This window comes from Ornithodoros turicata, chromosome 4 (assembly GCF_037126465.1).
Source record: "Ornithodoros turicata isolate Travis chromosome 4, ASM3712646v1, whole genome shotgun sequence".
NCBI classification, from domain to species: domain Eukaryota; kingdom Metazoa; phylum Arthropoda; class Arachnida; order Ixodida; family Argasidae; genus Ornithodoros; species Ornithodoros turicata.
Window position 1 is genome coordinate 20,409,447 of NC_088204.1, and position 27,153 is coordinate 20,436,599.

General features: G+C 46.7%; 1 protein-coding gene across 1 annotated transcript; it reads left to right on the forward strand.

Moving 5' to 3' along the window:
* The first annotated feature begins 1,703 nt into the window (after positions 1-1,703).
* Positions 1,704-20,300, forward strand: LOC135391287 (pancreatic triacylglycerol lipase-like). Its single transcript, XM_064621495.1, has 10 exons — positions 1,704-1,991; positions 9,986-10,263; positions 12,116-12,262; positions 16,122-16,230; positions 16,354-16,473; positions 17,902-18,033; positions 18,099-18,359; positions 19,739-19,859; positions 19,930-20,103; positions 20,173-20,300. Exons 1-10 carry the CDS (start codon positions 1,922-1,924, stop codon positions 20,258-20,260), a joined length of 1,500 nt encoding a protein of 499 aa, XP_064477565.1. The 5' UTR covers positions 1,704-1,921; the 3' UTR covers positions 20,261-20,300.
* The last annotated feature ends 6,853 nt before the right edge of the window (positions 20,301-27,153 follow it).

A 27,153-nucleotide genomic window follows, 5' to 3' on the forward strand; every position in this document is an offset into this window, starting at 1 on the left:
TGCCGTTTTTGCTGTTGAGTTCTACGGCCAGGCTGATATCCCTTCGAAGAAAGTATGCAACTACAAGATGACTAATTATCTAAAATTCATTAGTTATCTATTTAATTGGGGGATTTCTTTCAAAAGCGGGAGACCAGAATGAGAGAGCACGCACGTGCGTGAAGGTATCCACCCCCGAATTTTGGTATGCAAATTAGCCGAAACCGCGGGGACCTGGAACGCCCTCATTTCACGTCAGAGGCTCACGTCATGCTGACAATTAGCCCTCGGGATTCAATAACATTTGTATTTAGCCTTCTGCGAGTTCATGATATTCATCATCTTGTCCTCTATAAAGTGTCCATATTAATGCACAAAATACTCTACGGCTCTGTAAAATTCTGTTTTTTTCCCAGTCGTCGGGACACGATCGAATTACGCTCTCAGAAATAACACGGGCATGCTTGAGATCTCTACACCGGGGACTAATTTTGTTTTTGTTTTTTCTCTTTCAAATTCTACGGTTGTACAGTCTGGGGTAATTTGCCAGTGCACATTAGAAGTGTCACTTCTTTCCATCAATTTAGAAATAAGACTCGAAAATACTTCCTCCGTAACTAGTTATGTCCGTAAACTAGCCCATGTTTATTGTGCAATTAATGTATGTATTGTAATCAATGTATGTAATTAATGCTTGTGATGCAATTCCTTTACAGTGTTCAAAAGTGTCTGTGTATGCAATCTGTGGCTAATACCTTTGTCCTCTCGGAGCAGTATGCTGCCATGTTTTTCCTTTTCCTTTTAAGGGACTGTATAACAGGGTCCGGCCTAAAAGTCCCTCCCATATCTGATTCTGTATTGTAGGAAATGTCTACCAAATAAATAAATAAATAAATAAATAAATAAATAAATAAATAAATAAATAAATAAATAAATAAATAAATAAATAAATAAATAAATAAATAAATAAATAAATAAATAAATAAATAAATAAATAAATAAATAAAGAAGAAGTTGATGCGCGTCTCAGGCGCGCTTTTTTTCAGTTTTGGCTCATTTGCATATCAAAATTCGGGGATGGATATCTTAACGCACGCGCGTGTTTCAGAATTTTGTAAACGTGGAATGACTTTAAACTAAGATGGTCTCTCATTCTGAGCTCCCGCTTTTGCACGAAATCCCCCAATTAAATAAATAATTAATGCATTTTAGGTAATTAATCATCTTGTAGTTGCATACTTTTTCGAGGGGATGTCAGCCTGACCGTAGAACGCAACTGCAATGACAGCATCTGTTGTGCTGTGCTATTTTTTAAACACCTTGTATATCCTCTCATAAAAGCATAATTTTAAAGCATCTCTCTCTACATTAAACTCAGTTGTCTCGCGACGTAAACACCCAATTATTATTATTATCTGGATTAAATTAGATCTGCTATTAAGCCCAGCATACGTACGCACCACAACAAGGTCAACGGAAAAAGTCCTGCAACGCGTGCTGGTTACAGGCAAAAATGGTTTTACGAAAGTAGTGACCATGGACCCAAACTCTATTTAATCTCAGGCATCCACAAGGTATGTATCCTAGACACAATGCCGTCGTGCTATGTGATCCAACGCCCCACGTGTTCACAAATGAGAGCCATAAAAGAGATAGTGAGGATGTTTGCATTTGTCATGATAACGAATCAGTGGGACTGTTGCGTGATCTCGTCTACCGTGTTATGTCACAAGCGATGTTCACGTTACCCAAGAAACCATTGTGAGAAGTGCGATCACGTGGGAACATGTCTTGGCGGACGTTTGTTTGCAAGTTCGTGGTGTGTGGCCGTCCAATTATCGTATCTGGTAGATATATTCATCCGCAATTGTGGACACAATGGATAGAATAAATAGGGGAGGCGTTACAAAGTTCACAGACATTTCGGTGGTCGAGTACAAAGATGTTGACCAGCTGGAACCTTCTTCTCGTGGCAGGGTTGTTCTCCTCCACAGCGGAAAGCCTATGGAATTGTAAGTCTGGCCCTGTATGTGTAGTGTCCATTTGAGAACAGCGTGTAGTGTTGCGATGAAATAGAGGGGCGATTTCTTGTATGCCTGCAAAAAACAACAACAACAACAAAAACGAATGTCACGTCGACAACGTAGGTGAAGAGTATGCTGAGGGTGCTTTTAGGCGGACAAAATCAAGACAGGTGTTCCCATTTCCACCAGCATTCACAACGGGACAGCGGTAGGAAAACCAGGAACGGTTACATCCCACTTCGCCTATTCCCATTTCGCCTAATCTGGATTATCGGATTAACGAGGTCGGAAGGGTGACAGGCATTAGGCGGAATGGGACTGCCGTGCAATCTCATTAGGCGAAACGGGACTGTCTGCAAGTGGGCGTTACCTACACGTCCCACCCTGATGGTGGCGTCTGTAAGAAATGAATGCGCTCGTCCGACAACAACCTTACGTTGCCCGAAGCAAAGACCGTTTACATTTGCAAATGAAGGTGTGCGCGGTAGAAAGCGGACAATTGCTCACCGGACGTCTGCTCACCAGTCCAGAGCTCAGACCTGACATTTGCTCACCCCGTTCTATTTTACCATGAGCCCACCCTGACAGTTTCATAATTTATCTTCATCTTTTCCCTCTGTGTAAAACAGTAAATTATAGTAAGCGTTGTATTTTTCAGATCAATTTTATTTTTCGAACCTTTTAGAAACGGCAGCGTCGACCGACAGCTGGTATTTATATAAAAAAGTGGTGTTTATATAAAAACTTCCCTTGGTGGAAGTAATGGCTTCGATAACGCAAATTATGACAATCTTAGATGGTGTCAGTCGTTTTGGCCCATTATAGCCGTGGTCACAGCACGATTTTCGTTGTTGTTTGGAGGTACTGAACACAAAATTTATGTCGGGCTTTGTGTGGTTTCTGATTTTCAAGAAACAAGGAAACTGAGTTATGAACTGGAAAGTTTACTTAGCGCTAAGCCTTATATTACTCTCACAGCATTTCGTAAAAGCAGCACTTATGCACATTATCTTTATTCGCTTTCACTGTCTTCATGCCTCCAGCCTCTAAGGCTCTCTTTTGTGTTTGTGATTTCTTTGTCTTTTTTAAGGAATAGCAAGTCGGCCTACGCTTGACTACCCTTCCCTCCCTTTCACTTTTCAATAAGCATATGCCCCCCCCCCCCCCCCCCAGAGGCCCGACGCCGATAGCGCACACGCGTGAGGAGTGTGCGTGAGAAAAAGAAAAAAAAATAGACGAGAAATTGGCGCCACGTGAGTCCCACATCGCTTCTATGCTTGTGCACTTTTATGGATTATTTTGCCACTTAATCATCAGAATATATATATGTTGTTGTTGCTATTACAGAGCTACAGCAATGCGCGTGATTGAAAACATGGAGGATAAGAGGATAAGGACTTGGGCTTGTTGGTAGGACATTGTAAGAGAGGAATAGCAGTGAGGGATGAATCACTGCAGTGGGGCAGTGGTTCATCGTCTATCGCCGTTCCGTCTTCATCCTGGATTTGTCTGGGATCCCCCCCCCCCCTCACTGCTATTCCTCTCTTCCTCTCTTAGAATTGAAAACATGACGCATAAATTTGATGTTTCCCGTGTCCCAGCAGTAACCCCCCCCCCCCCCCCCCCCCAAGCCACAACAAGGTAGGTTCTCCTGTGACAAACATTTATTTATTTATTTTTAATGTGCCACAAACCACGACACCTAACTTACGAGAAAAGAGGTACGTAAATTATCCGTTACAGCAATCCGTTCCGTATTCCTTACAGTACAGCCGTTACAGTAATCGATAGTTTTAGGTATCGGAGTGCGGATCGCGATACTTTTTTTTAAATCGGTATCAAAAAAGTATTTCCGTTACAAGTTCATCGTCCATGAGTAACCAGCAAAGGGGTAGAGTTGTTATGTGGAGATGCGTAATTAACTTCGACTTCCCGATATACAGTAACGAATTTCTATACCCATTCTATACACTTTTCTATGAGAAAAAAGTCAACACAAGGCTATGCTTGAGTAAAATCAACAAGGTTGAGTTATGTGAAGATGCGAAATTACCTTTGGCAGCACGTCAAGGGACCGCCTTCTATCCTGACGTGACACGGATTAGTAGGCGAAGTGGGACTGTCTGCAGCATACATTAGACCAAATGGGACCCCCTTCATTTCAAGATCGGTGAACCTGCTAGGGGACGGTGAGATAATCCGCTAAAAAGCATTAGGCGAAATGGGAATAGGCGAAATAGGAAGACACGGTAGAACAAGAGAGAAACAAAGGTAGATGTTCTGAGGCTGGAACAACATAGAAGGGACAGATACAAACAAAGTCTCAAATTGCCTAAGAAATCAACGATGAAAGATGAAAGCCACTGAAAAGGTTAGCCAGCTGTAGGGATCGAACCCACACCTTCTGGATTACCGGTCCAGGGTTCTACCAATTGAGCTAAGCTAACACGCCTCTCCAGCGACTTTCGGGGTGCGTCATCTAAAGGGACGACAAACCAGCCACTCACTCTCACTCACCCTCCTTTCACTCTTACATTTGTTGCTCACTCATACACACAGTGACTTGACACCTTTTCAGTGACTTTCATCTTTCATCGAAGACACGGTAGCAACGTGGCGTTTTATTGTCGTGGGGTCGACCTGCTGATATGGTGGCATGTTGCCGTGGGGGATATTCCATCCTGGGTCGACTTCGCAGGGAGCTGCGCGGACATATGCCTTCAAGTTGCCTAAAAACTCCCTGCGATTTCTTGTCTGCTGTTTGACGTAAGCTTGCGAATCTTCGTACCTTGATTGATAAATGACTCTATAGCTTGCGCATATTAGGTCGCCATTCCATATCCTTCGGTTGTTGTGAACCCCAAGTAGCTTTAAGTAACACACGCTGAAACTTTGGTATCCCGAAGCCTAGGCGCCGACTGCCGGAACTTTCCGAGTGTGTGTGTGTGTGTGTGGGGGGGGGGGGGGGGGGTTGCCGCCTTTCGTAGTGAAAAATACCGGCCGAGGTAGAGGAGGTGGAATAGAGGGAAAGAAGGAAAGACTCGCAGGAGAGTGGGTGAGGGGTGGACGAGAGGAGAAAGAACGCGCGTGCTCGCTCAAGATAATACGAGGAAACATGTTCCTGTGTGTGTCTGGATCATTGATGTTAGAAATGCTATAAACAGGCATGAACGCTTATAATAACAATGAATAATAACAATGAATAATAATAATAATGAATAACTAAGAAAACGAGTGGTGGCTGCGGAGTTGGGTCTGTGCTCCAGGTTTCTTGAAGTTGTAGTGGAATGTTGAAGGGAAAACCCTGCCAAAACCCCCATGAAAGATCTTGAGCCACAAATACCGGCAAAAGGCTGCCGGTATCACCTTCCTACCGGCAACCGGCAGAGCGAGCAAATAACCGGCCGTGCCGGTATGATACCGGCCTGGTGGCAATTAACACTAGGGGGGGGGGGGGCAGGCCCCCTCCGAGAAATCTACCCAGCTGACATTCAAGATGAGCGCTACGAGGGATATCTGAAAAATCGCATGCTTTGTTGCGAGTGAACGTGACAATCTTGTAAAAATTTGCCTCATGACAACGGAGGCAAAGTACACAGACCTAGAGCGTTTACGCAACACCTCCTAGATAGTCGAAGACAGTTGCTTCGCGGCGCTAACACGAAAAAAGAAAAAGAAAAAAAAAAGATAGTCGAAGGCCCGCGCGCTGTCCAGCTCATGGAGGCCTACGTGAGCTTTGCGAGCTGCTTCGAACTTTTCTCTTGTTCGCTCTTTCATTGACGTCATAGCAGCATCCACAGCAGACCTTCCTGTGTGATGTCATGTCACGTGGGGCGCAGGCCTTCTGCTATCTAGGAGGTGTTGGTTTACGCCGGGAGCGGGCATTCTGCCTCTTGTGGATTGAAAACGGCGGTGGTGGTGCTAATGAAAGAGCTCGCCGCGTTATCGGCCTCACAAACTTGGGCAACGTCACGACTGACGCTCTGGGGGACTGTGCGTCCTGGGCCGACTTCTAAGGGAACTGTGCCGACGTATGTCTGACAGCGTCTGAGGAAAGCCCAGGAAAGACTCCAAACAGCAGATTGTGCACCGGGATTCGAACCTGGGTACCTCCCAAACTCGACGTGACATGGCCAGCACGCGAGCCCTCCCCCTATGCCCCGAAAGTCCCAACCACAGTAATACTCTTAAATGATGTATCTTTTTTTCTGTTTGATGTGTAAATGAGCGCCGCGTACGAGAAGAAGGGGAAATCACACCGCGCTGGGTATATATCACGATGACGACCGTATAGGCAATATATGGCAAGAGCGTCATGACCTGATCGACAGCAACTCCTGGAGAGATGCGTGGAGGGGACGGTGGTTTTCATTTATAGTCGCAGTATTTTGGTCGTAACCAGGGCCGGGGTCTACGAGTGGGGCCCGTCTAAACGGGACGCAAAAAAGACAACTTTCGGGGAGCAAGAATACGGGGATGGGTGCAAATTTCTCAGCTGTCCCAAATTTCCCCGGAGGCGAAACGTAGACGCCGGTACGATCATAAATAATTCTGAGACAGGCTCTAACCCGTTTTGGCCGCTTCATTTATCATCTCGTCCTGTAGAGACATTTAATAACTGCTTGTCAGTGGGGTCGAACCGCATCTAAGCGATTCTGGCAAAGAGGCAGGCTTTCACACGCCAGAGCATTGATAAGAAATGTCCCGTATCATAATTGCACTTGATAGCGATAAATGAATTCCGAGGCGTCAAGGCTGCTGAACTAGTGAGTCAATAGTGTGAACTCCCTCACGGGCTGACCCAGGAGTCACAGCATATTGTTGGTATCAGTTCTGCGGGATGAGGTTACAATTAACGTACTACACGAAAAAGTAACGAAGATATACAACTTCAGCTTACTCTGTACGAATATTAACTAATTAAAAGTACGAGTGAGAATGATAATTCCTGACTTTACGTCGCGAGACAACTACAGGTTAATTACTTTACAGTTACTTTTTGAATTGGCAAAAACGCGAGTTCAAGTCCGATAACTTAAATTTTACACTAGTGCAAAGCGAATATGTATCGTACCTGAACAATAGCTGTTGCAAAAAGGTTGTGTCAAGTACCATTAGGTTCCTAAGGGCAAAATCAATAAAAAATAAATAAGCTTGGACTGCAGCGTCAAGACATCCAGGAAGGATCCCTCCTCCACTCAGTAGATTCCACACTGTCCTTCATAATGCCGTCTACCCTTCGCCGGACCATTACGTCTATAATCTATCGACTTGGTTTGAACGTCGCATTCACCCCATACTTTCGCCACAAACTGGGTTATAGTAACACAATGCTATGCCCTTGCTTTAAGACTCCAAGTACTGTCAAGCACATTCTCATCGACTGTCAGAAGTATTTCACTGAGCGACACGTCCTCTAGCGCCAACTCGAAGCCTCTGGGACACCCTCACTTGCCCTCCCTCAACTGCTTGGGCCTTCGGTCAATCCTGCGCATCAGCTACGAGCTCTTCAAGCCCTCATCTCCTTCGTAGCAGCAACAGGGCTCCTGCGTGAACTCTGAACATTCATCTTCATCATCACTCACCATCTTCTCCTTCTCAAACAATGGGATAGGGTGTCGCCTCAGCGGCGAAACATCCCACTACATCATCATTACTTATTTGTTGTTGTTGTTGTTGTTGGACTGCTTTCATTCGACCATTTGAACTCTTCGCTTCCCAATGCCGCGCCGACACTTTCCACAAGGAAGCATGGTCATTGACGCATCACATCGTTGTTTCTGAATGGCGGTAATAACTCCAATCCTTTTCGAAGATCTGTTCCTTCAGAACTGCGGACAGTTATATGAGCAGTGGGTATTCCGATCGACAATAGGTAGGTTTCCGAAAGTACAGTGCTGGACAAAAGTTCGTGGAACACGCTCCACACTCTTAAAAATGAGTTTCACCACATAGCACGTTCCTAGCCAACCATCATTCCGAATGACAACGTTCTCGTCCCTCATTTGTTGAAAACGTGGGGCGGAGCCTATTTTGTGACACTTATGCTGTTCATAATTGTCACAAAAAAGGCGTACGCCTCCCGTTTTCAGCAAACCAGGGAAGATAACGATATCATTCGAGATTATGGTTGGCTAGGAGCGTGCTATGTGGTGAAGTTCATTTCTAAGAGTGCAGCGCATTCCTTCCTCAGAGTGACACGCTAGCAGCGAATGGTACCGTATACGGACTAGCAAGCAGGCGACTGGGTTACCCACACTGGTAAAACAGAACTTCACCACATAGCACGCTCCTAACCAACCGTCATTCCGAAAGGTATCATTCTGTGTCCTTATTTGCTGAAAATGGTAGGAGGTGCCAATCTGGAACACATTATCCTTGTCCCAGATCGGCTCCTCTCCCTGTTTTGAACGATCATGACACAGAATGATATCATTCGGTATGGTGGTTGGCTATAGGAGCGTGTTATGTGGTGAAGTTCTGTTTTAACAGTCTAGGCACATGTCTATAGGTCCGTGCGGTTCCATTCGCTGGTAGCGTGGCACTCTCAGGAAGGCATGCGCCGGAGCGTGTTCCGTAAACTTTTGTCCTGCACTGTACAACAACAACAACAACAAAAAGAAGAAGAAATGTGATTCTGAAGGAAAGTAATAAAGCAACTATAGTTATTGAATTAGGTAGTTAGAGTCGAAAGTTACTCTATGAAAGAGTAACTAATTGTATACTATTTACATCAACAGGAAAAGTGTTAGGGTGCAGGCGAGCTGGTACATTGCAAACTAAGAATAACCCGAGACAGGGAGCAGATGGACAAAGCACGACATGCTCTCAAAATGTTGGACAACACTCTAAGTAGTGAAGTTGAATAAAAGTTAAAATCTGGGCAGGTTGGTAACTCATTTTAAAAGCGATAAAACCCCAGAAACTCCTTTGGTTGGCAGTTCAGGGCAGTGGTTGTTTGACTTTACTTGTACCATCCTTTGTCCCCTTTTTACCCAGCACCGGGGTGTTATCGATTTTAAAACTCTATCTAAGTTACTTTCCAAGACATATTTATAGACCGCGCGTTTGCCATCTTGTCGTACGGAACTGAACAAAACAAGCTGACACAAATATGCTCTAATATTTTCACGAAATCCTTTCTGGGTTCTCGGTGTGCTTTTTGCTTTCGATAGGAGACACTCGATACTAGATTTTTTGTGCTCTGCGGCGCAAATGAAGTATGTGGATCCTGGATATGCTTATCGTATATCGGGGGTGATAATATATAGGGCGTAACTATCACACTTGATACGATACGCCCAGCGTGAATTCCCTGCCTTTCAGCTGAATCAATTACTATAAGACACCACTTTGTGGCTGTTGGCCAATGAGATATGCGACATCAATATTACTTAGATAATGTGAGTTTTCATTATTGCTCGAGTATTCCGATCAACAACAACAACAACAAACACATGGAGTGGGAATGAATATTGAAAATGTTCCACTTAATTTGCGGCTTAGTATATGATGTGATTGATGTTCAGTTGCTGCTTTGTATATTATATATATATATATATGGCAGTGATTTTCGATATCTGCTGTATTTCGTATCCCAAGTCATCATATAGATTTACCATATCTTTGATACGATGATGATCACCTGCTGATTAAAAACACTAAGCGTATAAGGCTTAGAAAATCATCAAATAATTCCTCCCGATTAGGCCTCCCGAACTCGCCAAAAATTTGATTTCGACGATGGACATCTCCCAAAATGTCCTTCGAATCAGATTACATTACATTAGAGGAGAAAAGAAAGGGGCGGAGTTCTTACCGTGTTGTTAGGTTTTGTTTCTTCCGCGTCTCCGGTTCCAGCCCTCTCGTTAGCGAGTGTTATTTTGTCTCACAACATGTACAAAAACAATGAGCGAAAAATCGTTTTGAACCTGTGTTCGAACCCGGTGAAACAACACGAATGGCTTAATTTTGACGTGCAGGGAACTTGAAGGAATGCTTCGGCGAGCTCGGCTGTTTTCGCACCGGAGGTGACTTCTACGACCCGCTACACCGACCCATAAGTATACTACCCAATAGTCGCCGGGCCGTGAACACCACTTTCCTGCTTTTTACCCGCAAGAACCCGAAGCAAGAACACACCTTGTTGTGGTCGAGCAGTTTGCACGACCTGCGACACTCCCCTTTCAATGCGTCGAGTCGGACAAAGATCATCATTCACGGATGGCTCGACAGCATCTTCTTTGTGGGGTGGATGAAGGTATGTTTCGTAATGAGAATAAATCTACGGGTAACTTTAGTGTTGTCCTGAAATAGTAAGTTGCAAGCGGGCCACGTCGTTTTAAAAGGGACAATGAAACGATTTTTTTTTCTCTCGCTTTCTACCGACAGAAGAGATGTTGTTGAAAACACAGCCAAAGTTTTCCATTCCGCACGTGAACGATTTTCCTCTTCTACCCCCCTCTCAAGAAGCACGGCAATGCGGTGGGTCATTGGTCTCCTCAAACGATTTCCCTAGTCGTCGCGGGTATCTTATCCGTGTATTCACACGTGCGACATCCTCATCGGAAGATTCTAGTGGAAGAAAAAGCAAAATATCTCAGGACGGTTACGACTCGTGTAACGTGAAATTCAGCGTCAGCTGTGCGTGCGGTGAAATGAGGCCCGATGAAAGTGTATAGACACATTTATTCAAGCGTGATGAGTATTGATTTGTGGTCACAGAAATGGTTGACGAGGCGAGTGGTGACGAGGTGAGAGGGGCTCTTATCGCGTACGCTTTCGGTTATATGCTAAAAATCAGGTGATTACACCGATAGCGGTTGTAAACCGGTGCCGGTAAGGTCTTCCTCCTTACTCCCACATGTAGCCGACGATGACGCGATTTCGGGGAAAGTCTGCACTATACAGCTTATGCTGTAAAACTGACGTACTTTGGTTTTTATTTCACTTTCCTCACTTTATCTTACTTTCTTCACTTTATCTCACTTTCCATCGATAGCGATTGTAAACTGGCGGGATTCTCCTTCTTACTCCCAGCGGTGAGCGCACATGCCATAAGAGGTTTGTGCGGACACGCGAATGCCGACGACGCGGACGGCGATCTCGGGAAAGTCTCCACTATACAGCTGACCCTGTAAAACTGCTCGCGGAGCAGAAGTTCCGCCTCGTGTTATGTTGAACATTCACACGGTGCCGGAATATAGGGAGTGGCCTGCTGCGCACTTAGCAGACGATACTTAGCAGATGACCGTCAGCATCTTTTCCTGTCGTCTGCTACGAAATATCTTGTGGTTATGTCGCAGGATATTCCCCAATGTTAGTGGTGCACGTGAAGAGACGACGTTGAGGCAACGCCACCTAGATACAGAAGGCCTGCTTATTGCCTCCTCTCCCTCCTTCGATACGTGGACATATAAAGTCAGAATTGGTCTGCTACTGCGATTCGCTGTTCTGCGAAAAGAACTCGCAAATGATTGCTGCTAACTTGGAAACTGTAGACCTGAATCTGTACACAAAAAGCGCAACACGTTTTCCAGAAACCCAGACTTGAAGAAGATATGGAACCGTTTTGCGTTTTATTTTAAAGATTTCCCACTTAGTACGCGGGGTAGTTCAGTCACAACTCGCAGACGACGGTGGTTCGTGTCTCCATGCCTACGACCGCTGAAAGCACGTTCGTGATTGGCTGACTCTTAGTTGTTACGTCACGTCGACGAGTAAGCAGGCGGCAAGCCCTTTCACCATCACCACCACCACCGACGAGTAAGCAGGCTTTCTCTATCTAGGTGGTGTTGGTTGAGCGCTCGCGTTCACGTGACAGCAGAAAGTTATGACGTTTTTTACATCTTCCGCTGAAGTATTCTGGGAAATGTCGTTCGTGTGAATTCACCGTAAATGTATCACAAATACTTTCTTGGGTGCTTTGCACTCCAATCCACTTTGATGTTCGAGCACCGGTGCTGTATCTTAATGCCCTTTGCCTTCGCTATTTAACGTGCTATCTTCAATACATTTCAGGTTATCCTGTCGTTACGTCTTTTTACTGTGTTGTGTCCGGAGAAGGGCTGATACACGATATTAAATAGTTTGTGCGCCTCGTCCTTTCCCAGGAGATGGCGGAGGCATTGCTTCTGGAAGGCGACTACAACGTGTTCCTCGTTGATTGGAAAGGAGGAAACGGACCTCCTTACGCCCAGGCTACGGCTAATACTCGACTAGTTGGAGCTGAAGTAGCGCTATTAATACAAAAGTTACAGGTAAGCTGGCTTTCATTGAAGAAAATGCGGTACGAACGCTTAAATATGGCGAGATTTCAATTAGATTTTTACGTGACCCGATGCTATCGCATTGCGTACTACACTAGATAACGTTGCCGTGTCGCACATGCGCAGTGGAAGCGTACGCAAGGTTGGCCTGCGAGCGTACACAGTTCTTCAGAAATCGCGTGCGTTCAGGAATAGACGTTTGCGGAAGCACCTCGCAAGATTCATGGTATCGGCTACTTCAGGGACTTCAGAATAAATATACTGCTAGTACAAACAAATAACATCAAATGTCACAAAAATAATTTCATACGTCCCTTTTATAGCATCTTCTCAGCTGCTATCATATTTCGGCTCTCTCAAGGCCGACCCACATGGTGCGTATTCGAGCGCGCAACCCGATGCGTGTCACATACCGCGTAAAGTTTCACGCACAGAATCTGTTTTCTGTAGGTGAAACAGAACGTGAACCTTTTTCACATACGCGTCGTATCCTAGCGGTTCTCCAGCGTATCGCGCTTGGAGGGCACCAAAACAAATCCACGTGGGTAGCACAAAGGACCAAAACCGGTCCGGAGTGGGACCGACGAGCTAGCTCCCTTCGTGCGGTCTCCCCACTTGTGGTCCCTACTTCTGTCGTTCCCATACTGCGCCATCTAGTGAAGACGGAGATAACCCTCTCCGGCGCCTCAAGGTCATGCGCATGCCATAGGCTGTTGTGAAAAGGTCCAGGAGTGGCGCATGCGCAAGAGCGAGTCGAACCGAAGGCAGCCCGCGTATCACGAGGATTGAGCAGAAGTAGTGTTGCCATTGGGCTCGCGAATTCACAACATGTGGTTCGCTCTGCCTATTCAGGCTCTGCGTACCACGCGCTCTGCTTTCACGGAGCGTTTCACGGAGTGAAATACGCGCCATGCTATTTCGTGCGACTGAGTTTCAGACGACCGCTCTGCGATTCTTGCGTCGAGAGCGTTCACGAAATGAGTTCGCGGCATGCTAATATGTCATTGACTTTTTTGGTCCTTCGGACGTTGAAGTCAGCGTATGCAAAAATAAACTTTGTAATGAATAGCGTACTCCTTGTACATACTGCATTGTTGATTTCCTGGATGGAAACGTAAAATGTTAAGATAAACCCCATTGAGATAAACTCGTCGCAGCATTCACGTCAGACAGCGTGCGCCTCAATCATCACTATCAGCTCTGCGAAGCACTTGACCTCTCCGAAGCCACGCGACAAACTGGCAGTGACCGTGAGACGCATTCTGCTGTCGAAACAGAGTCTCATGTCCAAACAACGAACAAAAGGAAGCGACTCTTCATGTGATCATATCTGGGTGGCGTAGAACATAGATTGTATCCAATGGAGAGAGAGTGTGTGTGAGAGAGAGAGAGAGGGAGAGGTGTTTGGTTGCTCCGGTGTAGCCAGCTGCTTCAAACTCTTTGTGGATGTCAAATCAGGACGTCGTCACAGTGTTTTGAGATATTGTGAGCCCTGAGGTTTAAAACATGGTGGCAGCACCAATGTCTTTCAAAAATCGTACCAGAGCGCAAAGCGCGAGTTGGTTGGTTGGAGTAAAAAAAGGAAAAGTATTGAGGGGGGGGGGGATATATATTTATTGAAAGGAAAGGAAAGTATTGGGGGGGGGGGGGGGAGATGCAGGTTGTCTTGGCTGATTTGGCGTGGCCGTTCCCCAGCCCTGTCCAGTCCACGTGGTCCGGACTATCCAGAGCACTCTTCACAGACGCGAAACATCTCGCTGCGTCCTCCTCTGTTACAGAACTTGGGCAATGCTAGCGGAACGTTGACCCGTAGACGACGAATTGCGGACTCTTATAAGGGCCGTGGCATCTTGGAGGGGTGACGTTACAGGTGCTGTTCGCATGTGGATTCGTGCAAGGAAGGAACATTGCGTATATTCACTCAACGAAATGCCCTGAGCAAGCTGGTCTCGTACTGATCTTAGCACTTCTCGTTAGATTTCGTCATGTACATCTTAGAAGGCCTTTACTGGTACGTGTCTCGGGCAGGCACGTTTCCACGGGTGCCACTATGATCCGAGACACTAGGGGACGCTGTTCACTAATGCTGCTAGACTGGTAACTACTGTCGCGCCCTGCAGCGCCTTGAGTCCAGATTTAGAGTCTGAGAAGATAACCCAGTTTCTGCTCATGCTACGGCCAGGGGGAGCTTTCTCGCTGGGGTAGAGCTCAGAAGCTGTTGATGACCCAAACACAGATTTAGACGTCAACTTGTACACTGTTAAAACAGAACTTCACCACATAGCACGCTCCAAGCCAACCATCATTCCGAATAATATCATTTAGGTGTCCTGATTTGTTCAAAACAGGGGGGAGGCGCCTATCTGGGACAAGATAATCTGTCCCAGATAGGCGCCTCCTCTCATTTTCAACAAATCAATAAACAGAATGATATCATTCGGAATGATGGTTGGCTATGAGCGTGCTATGTAGTGAAGTTCTGTTTTAACAGTGTACACTCTTAAAAATGATGGTGGTGGTGGTGGTGGTGGTGGTGGTGATAGGGCTTGCCGTCTTGCTAGTCTTGTACACTCTTAAAAATGAACTTCACCGCATAGCATGCTCCTAGCCAATCATCAACTCGAATGATATCGCTATGTGCCCTGATTTGTTCAAAACGGTAGGCGTACGCCTTTTTTGTGACACTTATGCTGTTCATAATTGTCACAAAAATGGCGTACGCCCCCAGTTTTCAGCAAATCAGGGCAGATAACGATATCATTCGAGATGATAGTTGGCTACGAGCGTGCTATGCGGTGAAGTTCATTTTTAAGAGTGTACAAGACTAGCACACTACGTCGGACTCTACCCAACTCGCACGAATATCTACCCTTTTGGTGATCTCTCCATGGGGGGCCTAGCCCCTCCCGGGAAAGCTCCGGGAGGCTCAGAAGTGGCAGTTAATTTGCGCAACATTTACCATGTATTGAAGGTTTGACCAGATAGAAACCTTGGATCACACGTCTGCGTCAAACCGTCACGTCAAAGGAGGGAGATCCTTTGCCATATTGGTTCTCGAGAGCACGTGATCTCTCCCGCGGCTGCCTCACTGGCCTGCCGTGATGGAAGACCGGGATGGGTTTCGGTCTTCGCAGTCCCGATTTTCTATGCGGCTTTTACCGCCCTTTACTCTAAGCTTGGAATGTAATGTTTGCATCGATGCTGATACGCGTCTTTTGCGTTTATCCGGTGTAACTGGGTGGTGAATGTCGCCACCCCTTTAAAGGAGCATCGAAGAGTTTGAACGTATTTCAGGAGGAGCAGGAGTTAGGATTACGAGCCTTGGGACACGTATTCGCAGAAAAGGTACGAACGCAGCGCGCAATCCTTGTGAGCGAGAGAGCTTTCGATCTCGCGGGTCAGAAAATCTCCTCCCTCGATTTACCAATCTGTGACGTCATCTCATCCCACCAATAGTGAGGCGCGCACCTTCTTTTCTCTTTGCGGTTGTATTTGGCGCCATCCGTTCCGCGTCTGAAGAACAGTCGACCGGTCGCTTTGCGCCTTCGCCGTAGCAGACGACCCTCGGTAGCCAATAAAAGGACTCGGATGATGTGTCAAAACATGCCAGAAGAATCTGGGAGAGATCGCCGCAGCTGGCCGCATTCTTATAAACTATGCTTCTCAGGAAATGCACACTTCCATAAGGATATATTTCGCGTGACGGTTCCTGAAGGTATAGCGTGCTCATATTGTGCAGTAAAAAGTATTTGTTCATTGCACCCCGGATGATCCTTTAATATTTCTTACTAGAGAGTTCTTTGAATAGTTTTTGGCACAACCTCTGTGTTATACAGTTCTCTCTCCTTAGAATGCCTTCGGCGTCGACCCCATGAGCTTCCACATTGTGGGACATAGCCTCGGGAGCCACATCGCGGGATATGCGGGAGAGAGAATAAAAACCCTCGGGCGGATTACGGGTAAGCAGTTCCACTTTTACATGGGCCCTCTTCTACACAGGGATGTGTAGATGAACATTTCGCGTGTGTATTCTGAAATACTTCAATGCACTTCGACTATATGACGTTGTGGTTCCGTTCCAGGTTTGGACCCGGCTCAACCTTACTTTAAGAAAATGCCGCGAAGCGTTAGGATCGACCCAACAGACGCAGACTTTGTCGAGATCATTCACACAGACGGCTCTCAATTCTTTCCCAATATTTGTGAGTTTCATGGGCACGTTTTTGGTCGTTTCCGCTGGGCCTATATGCATGGAACTTCGCACGGATTCGGTAGCATTTCGGGGCGGTGTCCGATTATTAGGACGTTTTAGTGAACCGTTTTCAGTGAAACGGTTCACGGACGGTGCCGCGGAGGGCCAATGAGAAGATGGTAATGACTCAGAATGGAATCATCTGATTGTGCAGCGGCAAAACCGTTCGCGTGCCGTTTTAAGCGAAAACGATTCACTAAAACTCCCCATTACAAACTGACACGCATCGTTGGCCCCCGTATTAGGCTTAAAGGGACGTCTTTTTGTTAGTTTTATTTCTGAGCACATAATCGAAGTTTTACCTTCGGCAAGTGAACGGTCTTCTTCGAGGGAATTTAAACAAAGTAGTGAAAAGAATACGCTGGCGAGCAGAGTAGGAGGGTCGATGCGAGAAACTTGATAGTCGGCCCGGCTACGTCCCCCAAGACGTCACCGTTAATCGCATGCTAGGCCATTGTCTACAGCCAACGCCACCTCGATACAGAAGGCATGCTCGTTGCCTCCTCTCCCTCCTTCGATTAAGAGTCAGAATTCGTCCGCTACTGCGATTCACCGTTCTGCGAATTGAAGGACCCGCAAATGATCGCAGCTCACCTGGAACCTGCAGACCTAAATATTCAGACAAAGAGTGCAGAACGCTTTCCAGAAATTCAGTTTTGAGAAAGATTGAGACCTTTTTGCGCTTTATTTCCAAGTTTTCCTGTTTAGTACGAGGGGACGCTCAATTACAAGTCGCAGATGACGGTAGCTCGTCTTCATGGCCACGACCGCTGAATGCACGCTCGTGATCGCCCGTTGAAAACACAACCCTCATTGGCTGAGTATTAATTGTTACGTCATGGCGACGAGTAAGCAGGCTTTCTCTGTCTAGGTGGTGTTGTTACAACACCTCGATATACAGTACTGCTCTCAACAACAACAAAAGGATCAGAAAATTCATAGTCGGTAGCGCCTCTCCTGTGAAACCGTTTATGCTGAGTAAAGACTGTAACATCTTCCTATTTTATAGCGAGAGATGTAATGCAGAGTTGAGCATAGCCATAGGCTCCTATTATATAGGAGGCTATGGCATAGCGTGCGTGCGCTGTCCGTCGCAGATATCGCTTTCTTCGTTTTCTTCTTCGGCTCGTTGTGCTTTCTGTTCTTCGCTCATTTTGGATATTCTTTCGCTTTCCGCTTCTGCATACCGAGCCTTCTCTTCTACGCTCATTTGGGCTCTTCTACGCTGATCTGCCAATGCTTGTCGTGCCCTTCCCTCTTCAGTCATCCGACATCTCCTTTCCCGTTTCGCCGCTGCAAGTAGCTGTCGCCCTATTTCAACTGCTAGTATACCAGATGTTGCACAGCTACACGGAATTTCTTTTTTGTTTATACGCAGTAAAAGGCAACGGTCTGGGCTTGTACGATCCCGTCGGGCACCTGGACTTCTACCCAAACGGCGGAGTGCACATGCCCGGTTGCGACTATGTCGCAAGAATCACAAAGTTCTTTACTTCGGGGTTGATTGCCGGTAATTCTCACTATCCTTTCGTTAAACGCACTGGTTGTATAATCAGAGCAACATCTCTCGTGCAGGCAAGCGTGCTTTTCTCTCCTGTAACCACCAGAGGGCCGTGGAGTACTTCACGGATTCCATCAACGACAAGCGCTGTCTGTCGATGGCCTACGCTTGTAAATCCCACGAAGTGTTCAACAAAGGAAGCTGCTCCGACTGCGGTCCAGATGGATCGCAGTGTGCGCCTTTCGGTCTCCATGCTGACCGTTGGCGCCGATTCAAGAATGACTCTCAGTCTGTTCGAATGTTCGTCAACACCAATGCAGAGACACCTTACTGTCGTGAGTTGCGTGTACTGTCTGGCGTACCGTTTTACCTGTACTGATGCTAACATTTTCTTCCCTAACCCAACATGCTAAGGACAGTTGGCCGCGGGTGAATAGACCTCTACCCGAGAGACGTCATCATGACGTTGGTAGAAAGACTGAAACCGAAACAAATCGGAAGGGGAGGGTGGGTTCCACAAATGGGCATTTGTTCGCTGCCTCCTATTGAAAGAGAAGTAGGACCGAATGTCGCGTCCCTTTCAGGGACCATCCTAACCCCCTCAAGACCGTGGCATTCGGGTGCGACCTTGTTCGGCCCTAGTTTTGAGCGTAGTTCAACTCTACCAAACTGGTGGCGCTGTCGAACACTATGACGTCATTTGTTTACAAACAGGGAAAGGTCTATTGTTTTCGTATCACCACTCTGTCGAAGTCCTACATGGCTACCTACTTGACCACGATTATTCCACCACAGATTTTCCCATCTACCCTCGCGCGTGACTAGTCCACACGCGCAATTGACACTTCACCATGAATGTTGCTCATACTCCCCCCAGAATGTACAGGATAAGAAAACGTAGTTCCCCGACCAAACTGTGCCACCTGTAGTACAATAGAGGACACTGAGCAGGTGATCGTTCACTGCTTTGCACGTAAACGGCAGATATCCCTTGTTTAGGCCTGGGTAAAACTAAAATCACCGTCGGCAGACTGTAAGAACTCCCGAACAACTGTAAGTTCTTCTGGGATCGTGGGCCAATATATTTAGCGCTTGGTCGTTGAAGCTCCAGTACGCCTCCTCTACGGGTACGCGGCGGGCATCTATTCTTTGGATTGTGCGTCAGTGACATTGTCGCGGCTGAGATGGACGCACCACTGTGGATCGCGAGCCTGTAACTGCAACATATGTGTCTCTTACAAGGTGCGCCAGCAACAACACATGCGGAGTAGCAGGTCTTCATTTACGCAGCCAAGCGCCAAGCTTTCCGCATATTTCCCTATACGTAACCCCCCCCCCCCCCCATGTAATGTGATATATGTCCAAAACGTCCTATCACGAATAGCTTATAGTTATAGGACAAGGGAAGACAAACTCACCCGTTGTTATGAGCATCATCATGTATGCTTGTATTTGTTGTAGACGGCAACATTTGCTTGAGCTTGAGGAGCTGAACATATAGAGACATCGAAAAATGCATATTCAGTCTCGTCCTGTCCACTTCTCTGGTGCCTCTATGTCCAACTCCTCAAACTCCTCAAGTGAGTGCTGCTTCCTGCAACGATTGTATTCCTGTGTGTTCATGACATTGTATTTTACTGATCTTTCCATCAATTATCTGTTGTTATTCAGGGTCCATCACGCTGACATTAATGAAGCCATGATCTCATTTCAGTGTTCGAGTACATAGTCTACGTGAATATAGAAGGCGATTCGAATGCAACGAGACTTCGAGGCTACATCCTCCTTACCTTACAGGGCAATGAAGGTGCGACAACCTTGAAGCTACGCAACGGGTATGACCCTAGAATGTGGTGTAGGACGCGTAATTTTAGGATGTCCTCACACTTTATTATCTCCACTCAGTGTCTTGCAAATATGGCCCACGACAAGATACAAGTTTATGCCGACAACGCCGTCTAGCGTTGGAAAAATAAGAACTGCGTCTCTAAAATACATCAGCTATGAACTTGTGAACAAACGAGGGCTCCACTTAAAATTTGTTGAAATCAGATCCATGAACAGTGCAGTGCTACGAAGGTAGGTGAAGGAGTGTCCTTTTGACGAAGATTAAGACGGATTTGGATTGGATTTTGTCGTTCTTTGCAGCCAAAGAAGTGAGTCCACGTTGAAGATGTGTCCCGAAAACACGAACAGAGTACAACCCTACGACACGGTTCCGCTGATACCCTGCTGAGAAATGACTTCACGAATAAATAAACTGACGCCAACTATGATGATGCTACGTGTCTCATTCAGTCCCTCGTTCTTTCGTACTGAAATGCTCTCTGAAGCGGACACTGAATTGATATGTTTTCTTTGAACATAAAATTAAGTCTCAAGCAAGTTGGTGTAGATTCGAATTTGTGAGTGCGGGAAAAAGAAAGACATACAAGACAGAACGCGAAGTGTTTACCCTATGTCAGCCTTACCAATGTTCAGGGGTTCTAGAAGGTCTCAAGAAGGCCTGAAGTTCAGTTGCCGACTGGTATCCGCTTTCGCCTTCTTGTCTTACTATTGCCACTTTGCCGAAACAAACTTTCATTCCCGGTTATGAGTCTTGTCCTGTGTGCTTCGCGTGTTGTCTCGTGTCTTGTGTACCTTGCCAACGTGTGACCAGGGCCGGTTCTAGGGCTGTGCGGGGCCTGAGGCAAACGCACATCGCGGGGCCTGTTTCACACCAACAGTAATGAAAAGATAAGAAATGATAAGATAGTCGCAGTGGGAGATTTTAACAGTACTTGAAATGGCAGCAGAAGAGAAGGGTGCGAAAACTCTGCTTGCAAACGCGGTCAACCCGACTCAAAGTTGCCAACCCGAACAGGGCCGTGTCTCCTTTTCGAACCTCGAGGGTCATTCGCGTCATCCGTGTGTTCATTGTTGTTGCAATATGTGGTTTCTTGATTGTTATAACATCAACCTCCCGTTGCACCAATGACGCTCAACAGAGAATGGAGTTCACAGAGCTCGTGGTTCCGGTTTGCGAGCTTTGCGTTCAACACTCACACCGCCCTAAAACTCGGCTCACACCTCCACTCGGTGGAACCGTTCATGTAGGCAGGCTCACAGGGCGCAGACCAGGCATCATGTTGTCACCTGTTTGGTCGGCTATTTATTGAACTAAGTCGTGCGGAACCCACACCGAATGGTTTATAGTCGTAAGAGGAAGAATGGGGTGGGCAGTTCTTCTGCGGATTGTTCTTAAAAGTGGGACTTTTTCTGATCACATGACGGAATGGCACATAACACATTCTTCTCTCATTTCTGTTTTAGTCGAAGATCGCGCGTGTGATTAAGTGCATACTTGATACTTAAAAAAAAGAAGTAATCCCTGGTCGAGGGCTTCGTGCGCGGGGCCTAGGACGGTCGCCTTACTCGTCCCCCCCCCCCCCTATCGCTTGCCCTGCGTGTGATCACTCCTTTGTGTAACAGAAAGGAGGCAATATACACTGTAAACTGAAAAACACCCTTATGGGTGTAAATGGCTTGTCCTATAACTCACACCACTTTTTACACCGTATTGTCTGGAACACGCTTTTTAGAGGGTGTATTCTGTGTAAAACACCATTTGAAAGAGTGCTTTTCCTTGAAAATGCCTTCTTTTAAACCCCTGAAGAATGCCCACCTAGGAGGGTGTAAGATTGTTAAACACTCTCCTAAAAGGGTGTATAAAGGGTGCAAAAGACGGCGTTTTCAAAGAAAAGCGTCCTTTCAAATGGTGTTTTACACAGAATACACCCTCTAAAAAGTGTGTTCCAGACCATACGGTGTAAAAAGTAGTGTGAGTTATAGGACAAGCCATTAACACCCACAAGGGTGTTTTTCAGTTTACAGTGTAGGGTCATAATGGATGATAGGAAGCAATTTGCAGGCGGAACCGCAACACTCCACAAGGAATAACTCTTCTTTCTCAGGCTTCCAGTATTCTTTAAGCTTGCGGTGATCGGCCATCGCCATTTGGCGGAGCGTGTCAGTTCAGAGCTGCAGGTACACTGTTAAAACAAAACTTCACCACATAGCACGCTCCTAGCCAACCATCATTCCGAATGATATCATTCTGTGCATTGATTTGCTGAAAATGAGAGGAGGCGCCTATCTGGGACAGATTATCTTGTCCCAGATAGGCGCCTCCCCCCTGTTTTTAACGAATCATGACACAGAATGATATCATTCGCTATGATGGTTGGTGAGGAGCGTGCTCTGTGGTGAAGTTCTGTTTTAACAGTGTACGAAATTCGTTACGATTCGTAAGCAGCAATCACGGTGGCTTTGGTTGGTTTCTGGTAGGGAAACGTGATGCCCCTTCCCCTCTACCCCTTCAGTTGGGGTTAGACAATAAGGGTTTCGTTAAGCAAACTGGGAATGGGTTTCCAGTTCTGCTTCGTTTACCTGCACGCCCTCAAGACTACGATGTTCAAGGGCCGCTTACATCACACGATAAGAGCGATGCAAAGAAAGAAGCAACAATCGACTAGAACTGGTTGATATATCTTCTGAGAGTGCCCTGCAGGGTCTGGAGGAGTGAACAGACTGCAACTCAGACTTGGACCCTCCTCAAGACTCCAGTACCGGAAAGCCATTTTGTGTTCTCTACGGGACTATACATCAAGGGGTCGTATTCGCACGTTCCTTCCCCTGACCCTAATAGAATTCCCCGAGAACTACGTCATTTTTACGTGATCTGCCCACTGGTAGGCAAACCAAGCACACGTTGTCATATATGCTAGAAGACGCGAATAATTCCACGGCAGGCCGGCACCCACCACTGCGACGTTTCAGTCACTGCAATTTTTACAAAATACGGAGAACTCTATTCCTAGCCAAATATCCCTCACGTCCAATCACCCAGACAGATGCCGTCGTATAGTTATGCTCAACCACAAAACATTATCTAGTAGAAAACCAAGACAGCAAGGTGAATGCAGAAGCATATGCAGAAGAAGGGACAACTTACACCGTACACAACTGTACACCAACTTATATGAAAGTTAAATTTTCACCATGATGCTATGGCTGTCCTGAAAGTCCCCGTTCGTTTTTGTGAAGTTCGTTGCTCTACGGCGAACTTCCTTCAGATAGCAACTTAAGGAAAGAGCACGGTCTGCAAAATAGCCTTCTACGGGAGGTACGACACGAGGACCCATGTGCCTACCGCAAGGTTTTGAGAATGGATGCGGCCGCTTTTGAATACGTTCTGCTCCGCATAGCAAAGCGCATAATGAGAGTATAGAGATGAATATGCGGGACATTATACACTGTTAAAACAGAACTTCACCACATAGCACGCTCCTAGCCAACCACCATTCCGAATGATATCATTCTGTGCATTGATTTGGTGAAAATGGGAGGAGGCGCCTATCTGGGACAGATTATCTTGTCCCAGATAGGCGCCTCCCCCCTGTTTTGAACAAATCATGACACAGAATGATATCATTCGGTATGATGGTTGGCTAGGAGCGTGCTATGTGGTGAAGTTCTGTTTTAACAGTGTACTAGCCAGTGATCGTTTTTCCGTAACCCATCTGCAACATGTTCCTTCGAATTATGTGCGCTTAAACATGCCCCTAAATGCATAAAGCGTTCGTAAATAAGACTGAGCGGGAAAGAGTGTAGGAGAGAGTGCTATGAAGGCTGTGTGTCTTCGTTTTCTACCGTGACTCCGCAGCAGTGTGACGGTGATGAATGTGATGTAAAGCACACTCTTAGAAATGAACTTCACCACATAGCACGCTCCTAGCCAACCATCATCCCGAATGACAACGTTCTCGCCCCTGATTTGTTGAAAACGGGAGGAGGAGCCTATTTTGTGCCGTGCATAATGGCCACAAAATAGGCTCCTCCTCCCGTTTTCAACAAATCTAGAGCGAGAACGTTGTCGTTCGGGGTGATGGTTGGCTAGGAGCGTGCTCTGTGGTGAAGTTCATTTTTAAGAGTGCAGAGACGGCTTTGGCGTAAAGGTCGCACCTTTAGAACACAGTAAAAGCAGCTTAATCGCACAGCACACTCTGCGCCAACCATTGCCGCGAATAATAGCCATGGCTCACTTCTGATTGGAAGACACAGTGGAGCGTACACCTTTTTGTCTCAATGGTGTGTGTGTGTGTGGTAGTTCTGCCGCACGTTCTGCTAAAGCAGGAAACCTTGCCCTCTTCCTGCAGAAGGCAGGTCTTGCTCCAAGACCCATCTAACAGTTTGCTCCCCCCGACGAACTCATGCACCCTCTACGCACCTCTATCCTCCATCCGGCTTGCTTCTTTTCTTCTTTTTGCTAAAGTCGTGACGATGCCCACTTCTGTGTGGAAAACAACGGCGAGTCGATCCTGCCATAACCCCCCTCCCTTGTGTCAATTCGGATATATGATAAGTGACACAAAAAACCGTTCGCCCTCCTCTCTCTTCGAATCAGAAGCGATGATCCTATCGCTCGTGGCCATAGTTGGAGCATAGCCTGCTATGCCTCGAGGTTCAGTTTTTGGAGTGCAGAAATGGGATGGTTCAGTTACGATCCCCTCCTCTGGGAGCTTCCAATTCCTGCGTTTCATTGGCCCCATTGCTTTAGGCGTTGGACAGGCCATGTTTTTGTGTCTGCTGCCTTCGTACACTACTCATTGCAGTAAAACGTTCATCGCATATACCGGTGGCATAGCGAGGTAAAGTTCACCACCATGAACCCGCACCGTTGGTAGTGCAATTAGAACGGGAGAAGAACATGTCTTGGAAATGATCCTCTCCCACTCTACTAACTACCCTTACGATCTTTCCTGATTTCTTTTTTTTGGGGGGTGGGGGGTGGGGGTGGGGGGGTTAGTACGTTACCGTCCCATACATACATATAAAATTATGGGACAAAACGAAATTTACGAATTCGCACTTTTTGCATATCGCGTTGTATAAGAAGCTCCCCCAGTTAATAATTACGAAATAATGCTATGGCAAAGCGAGACGCTATAACGTAAGTTCGTCAATATGTTGCATTTTTAGCACTAGCTTTATCCAGATTTAAAACACGTTACTTTGAAGCGCTGTGGCAGTTCCCAAACTTTGTGGCCGCGATGGATGGCAAACACGCAAAAATAGTGAAACCGAGGAAAACTGGCTCCGTTTATTACAACTGTTCGTCCTCGTTGATGCTTGTAAGGACACAATGTATGCACACAGTGGCCTCCCGCGAGCGCACTGCAAGACGTAATGGTGAACACAGGGTGCTACCTGTAAGCTTGTGTAATTACAGCCCTAAAATATAAATTTTGAGCCCCTTTGGCTTACCTGGCGTGACTGCTCCCACATTTTCTCGTTTTTAAACGAAACTACCAGCATCCTGAGCCGATAGCTTTTGGTTTGGAATGCGAGCATGCAGCCAACTCGTTATTAATAATTAACGCGTTCTTAACTGATACAACGACTACGCCGTGGATATGGGGACCCAAAACGTGCTTTGGTGTACATACATACCGTTGCTTCGGCATCCAGGTGTCTCTTTTTCATTTCAAAAACGATCTGTTCTCACATGGCATGTTTCCATGGTACATTTCGGTATTGCTCATCGGCAAGTTTCCACCAAATCGAGTGTTGCTCTAGCGGTTGTATTAGATAAAAACAAAAGAGCTTGTCACATTGGCAACAGAAGGTGACTTTTTTTTTTCTTTTTTTCTATCGTCCTCCCGGAAGGCTCTGCGCGTCAGTCGTCAGATTCTGTGCCCCGCGAACAAACTATCCGCGTGGTTCTTTCTGACGGGCGGAGCTGCCGAGCGCAGTGATGCTGCACAAGGCTCTTTCATATCTCGCGAAAAATAAGATAAGAACGTGCGCGGTTCCTAGATTCTGCTGTACGATAAGCCCCGCCTGCGATCGAATGGTTTGATGATTGGGTGATTACGCTGATACCTCCTTCTCCTCCTTCAGTCGCTGCGCAGTCAGAAAAGGCGCTCGTGTGAATACACGGTTACTATCATAATAGAGATTACGTTTTGCGTACCGGCACCGCTCGCACACTCCTTCGATGGTGGCCGGCTAGGTATGTCTCGTATATGCATTATGTTTTCAATCCATGTACAGCCGCTGCCAGACTTAACTGTAACGCGCCAGTCCGTGTCTTTCTAAACACATTCCAAGTGCCGGGAACAAGCATTTCATTTGCAGAAATCCCACACCGGCAGCAGTTTTTAGGTTGTTATGCTGCCGGTATGGTCTCCTGCAAATAAAATCCGTGTCTTTCACAGAAAGTAGTGTCGCGGTGCGTTCGCGTCTGAGTTTGAGACTGCGTCCGAAACATAGATCTGATGATGTGTCGAGACATACACCGCTTCACGGCAGCGGCATGACATGCTCAGTTAGGCAGCTATCGCACCTATAGTCGGTCTGCATGGCCCGCACTCATGCTCAATACCGGACATGCTGCATGCGCTCTACCTGTATACCCCTGGCCTACATTCCAGCAGCAAGCATTCCGCGGCACTGTCGTCCGCGCAGGTGTTCCTGCGTGATGGCTCAATTTGATGGCAGCTGTACTGAACCAGTGTCGTGTCACGAATAAGTATATATTCTCCCTCAGTAAGGAAGAGGAAGAGGTACGTTCTCGTCGTCATAGCTGTAGGATTTTAAGGATATTAATGAGGTACGTCAGTACGGAAAAGACGGCATCGTTTGTAGGTCTTCTAACCTGAACGTGATTCGGTCTTTGCTCCAAACCTCTACATTCGGAGGCCTTCCTGTCAAGTCCTACATTCCCCATCACTTAGCGTGCGTCAAAGGGGTGGTGAAGGGGGTTGATGTCTCGTTGCCTGCCAATGAGCTCCTTGACCTCTTCTCCCATCTCGGGGTGCTTGAAGCTTACTGGTGTAGCGCACCCGGTAACGACGGTCGTGTAGCTACAGAGTCAGTCATAGTGACCTTCGCGGGGCACAACTGTCCTTCGGAGATAAAATCGTGGCCGCTGATATTTCGCGTGGATTTGTTCAGACGTAGACCGCTGCAATGTAAGCGCTGCTACCGCTTTGGCCACGTCACTAAGCACTGTAAGTCCGAGATGCGCTGCCGGCGCTGCGGTGATTCCCATGACGAATCTGCTTGTTCCCCTGATTCCTCTTTGAA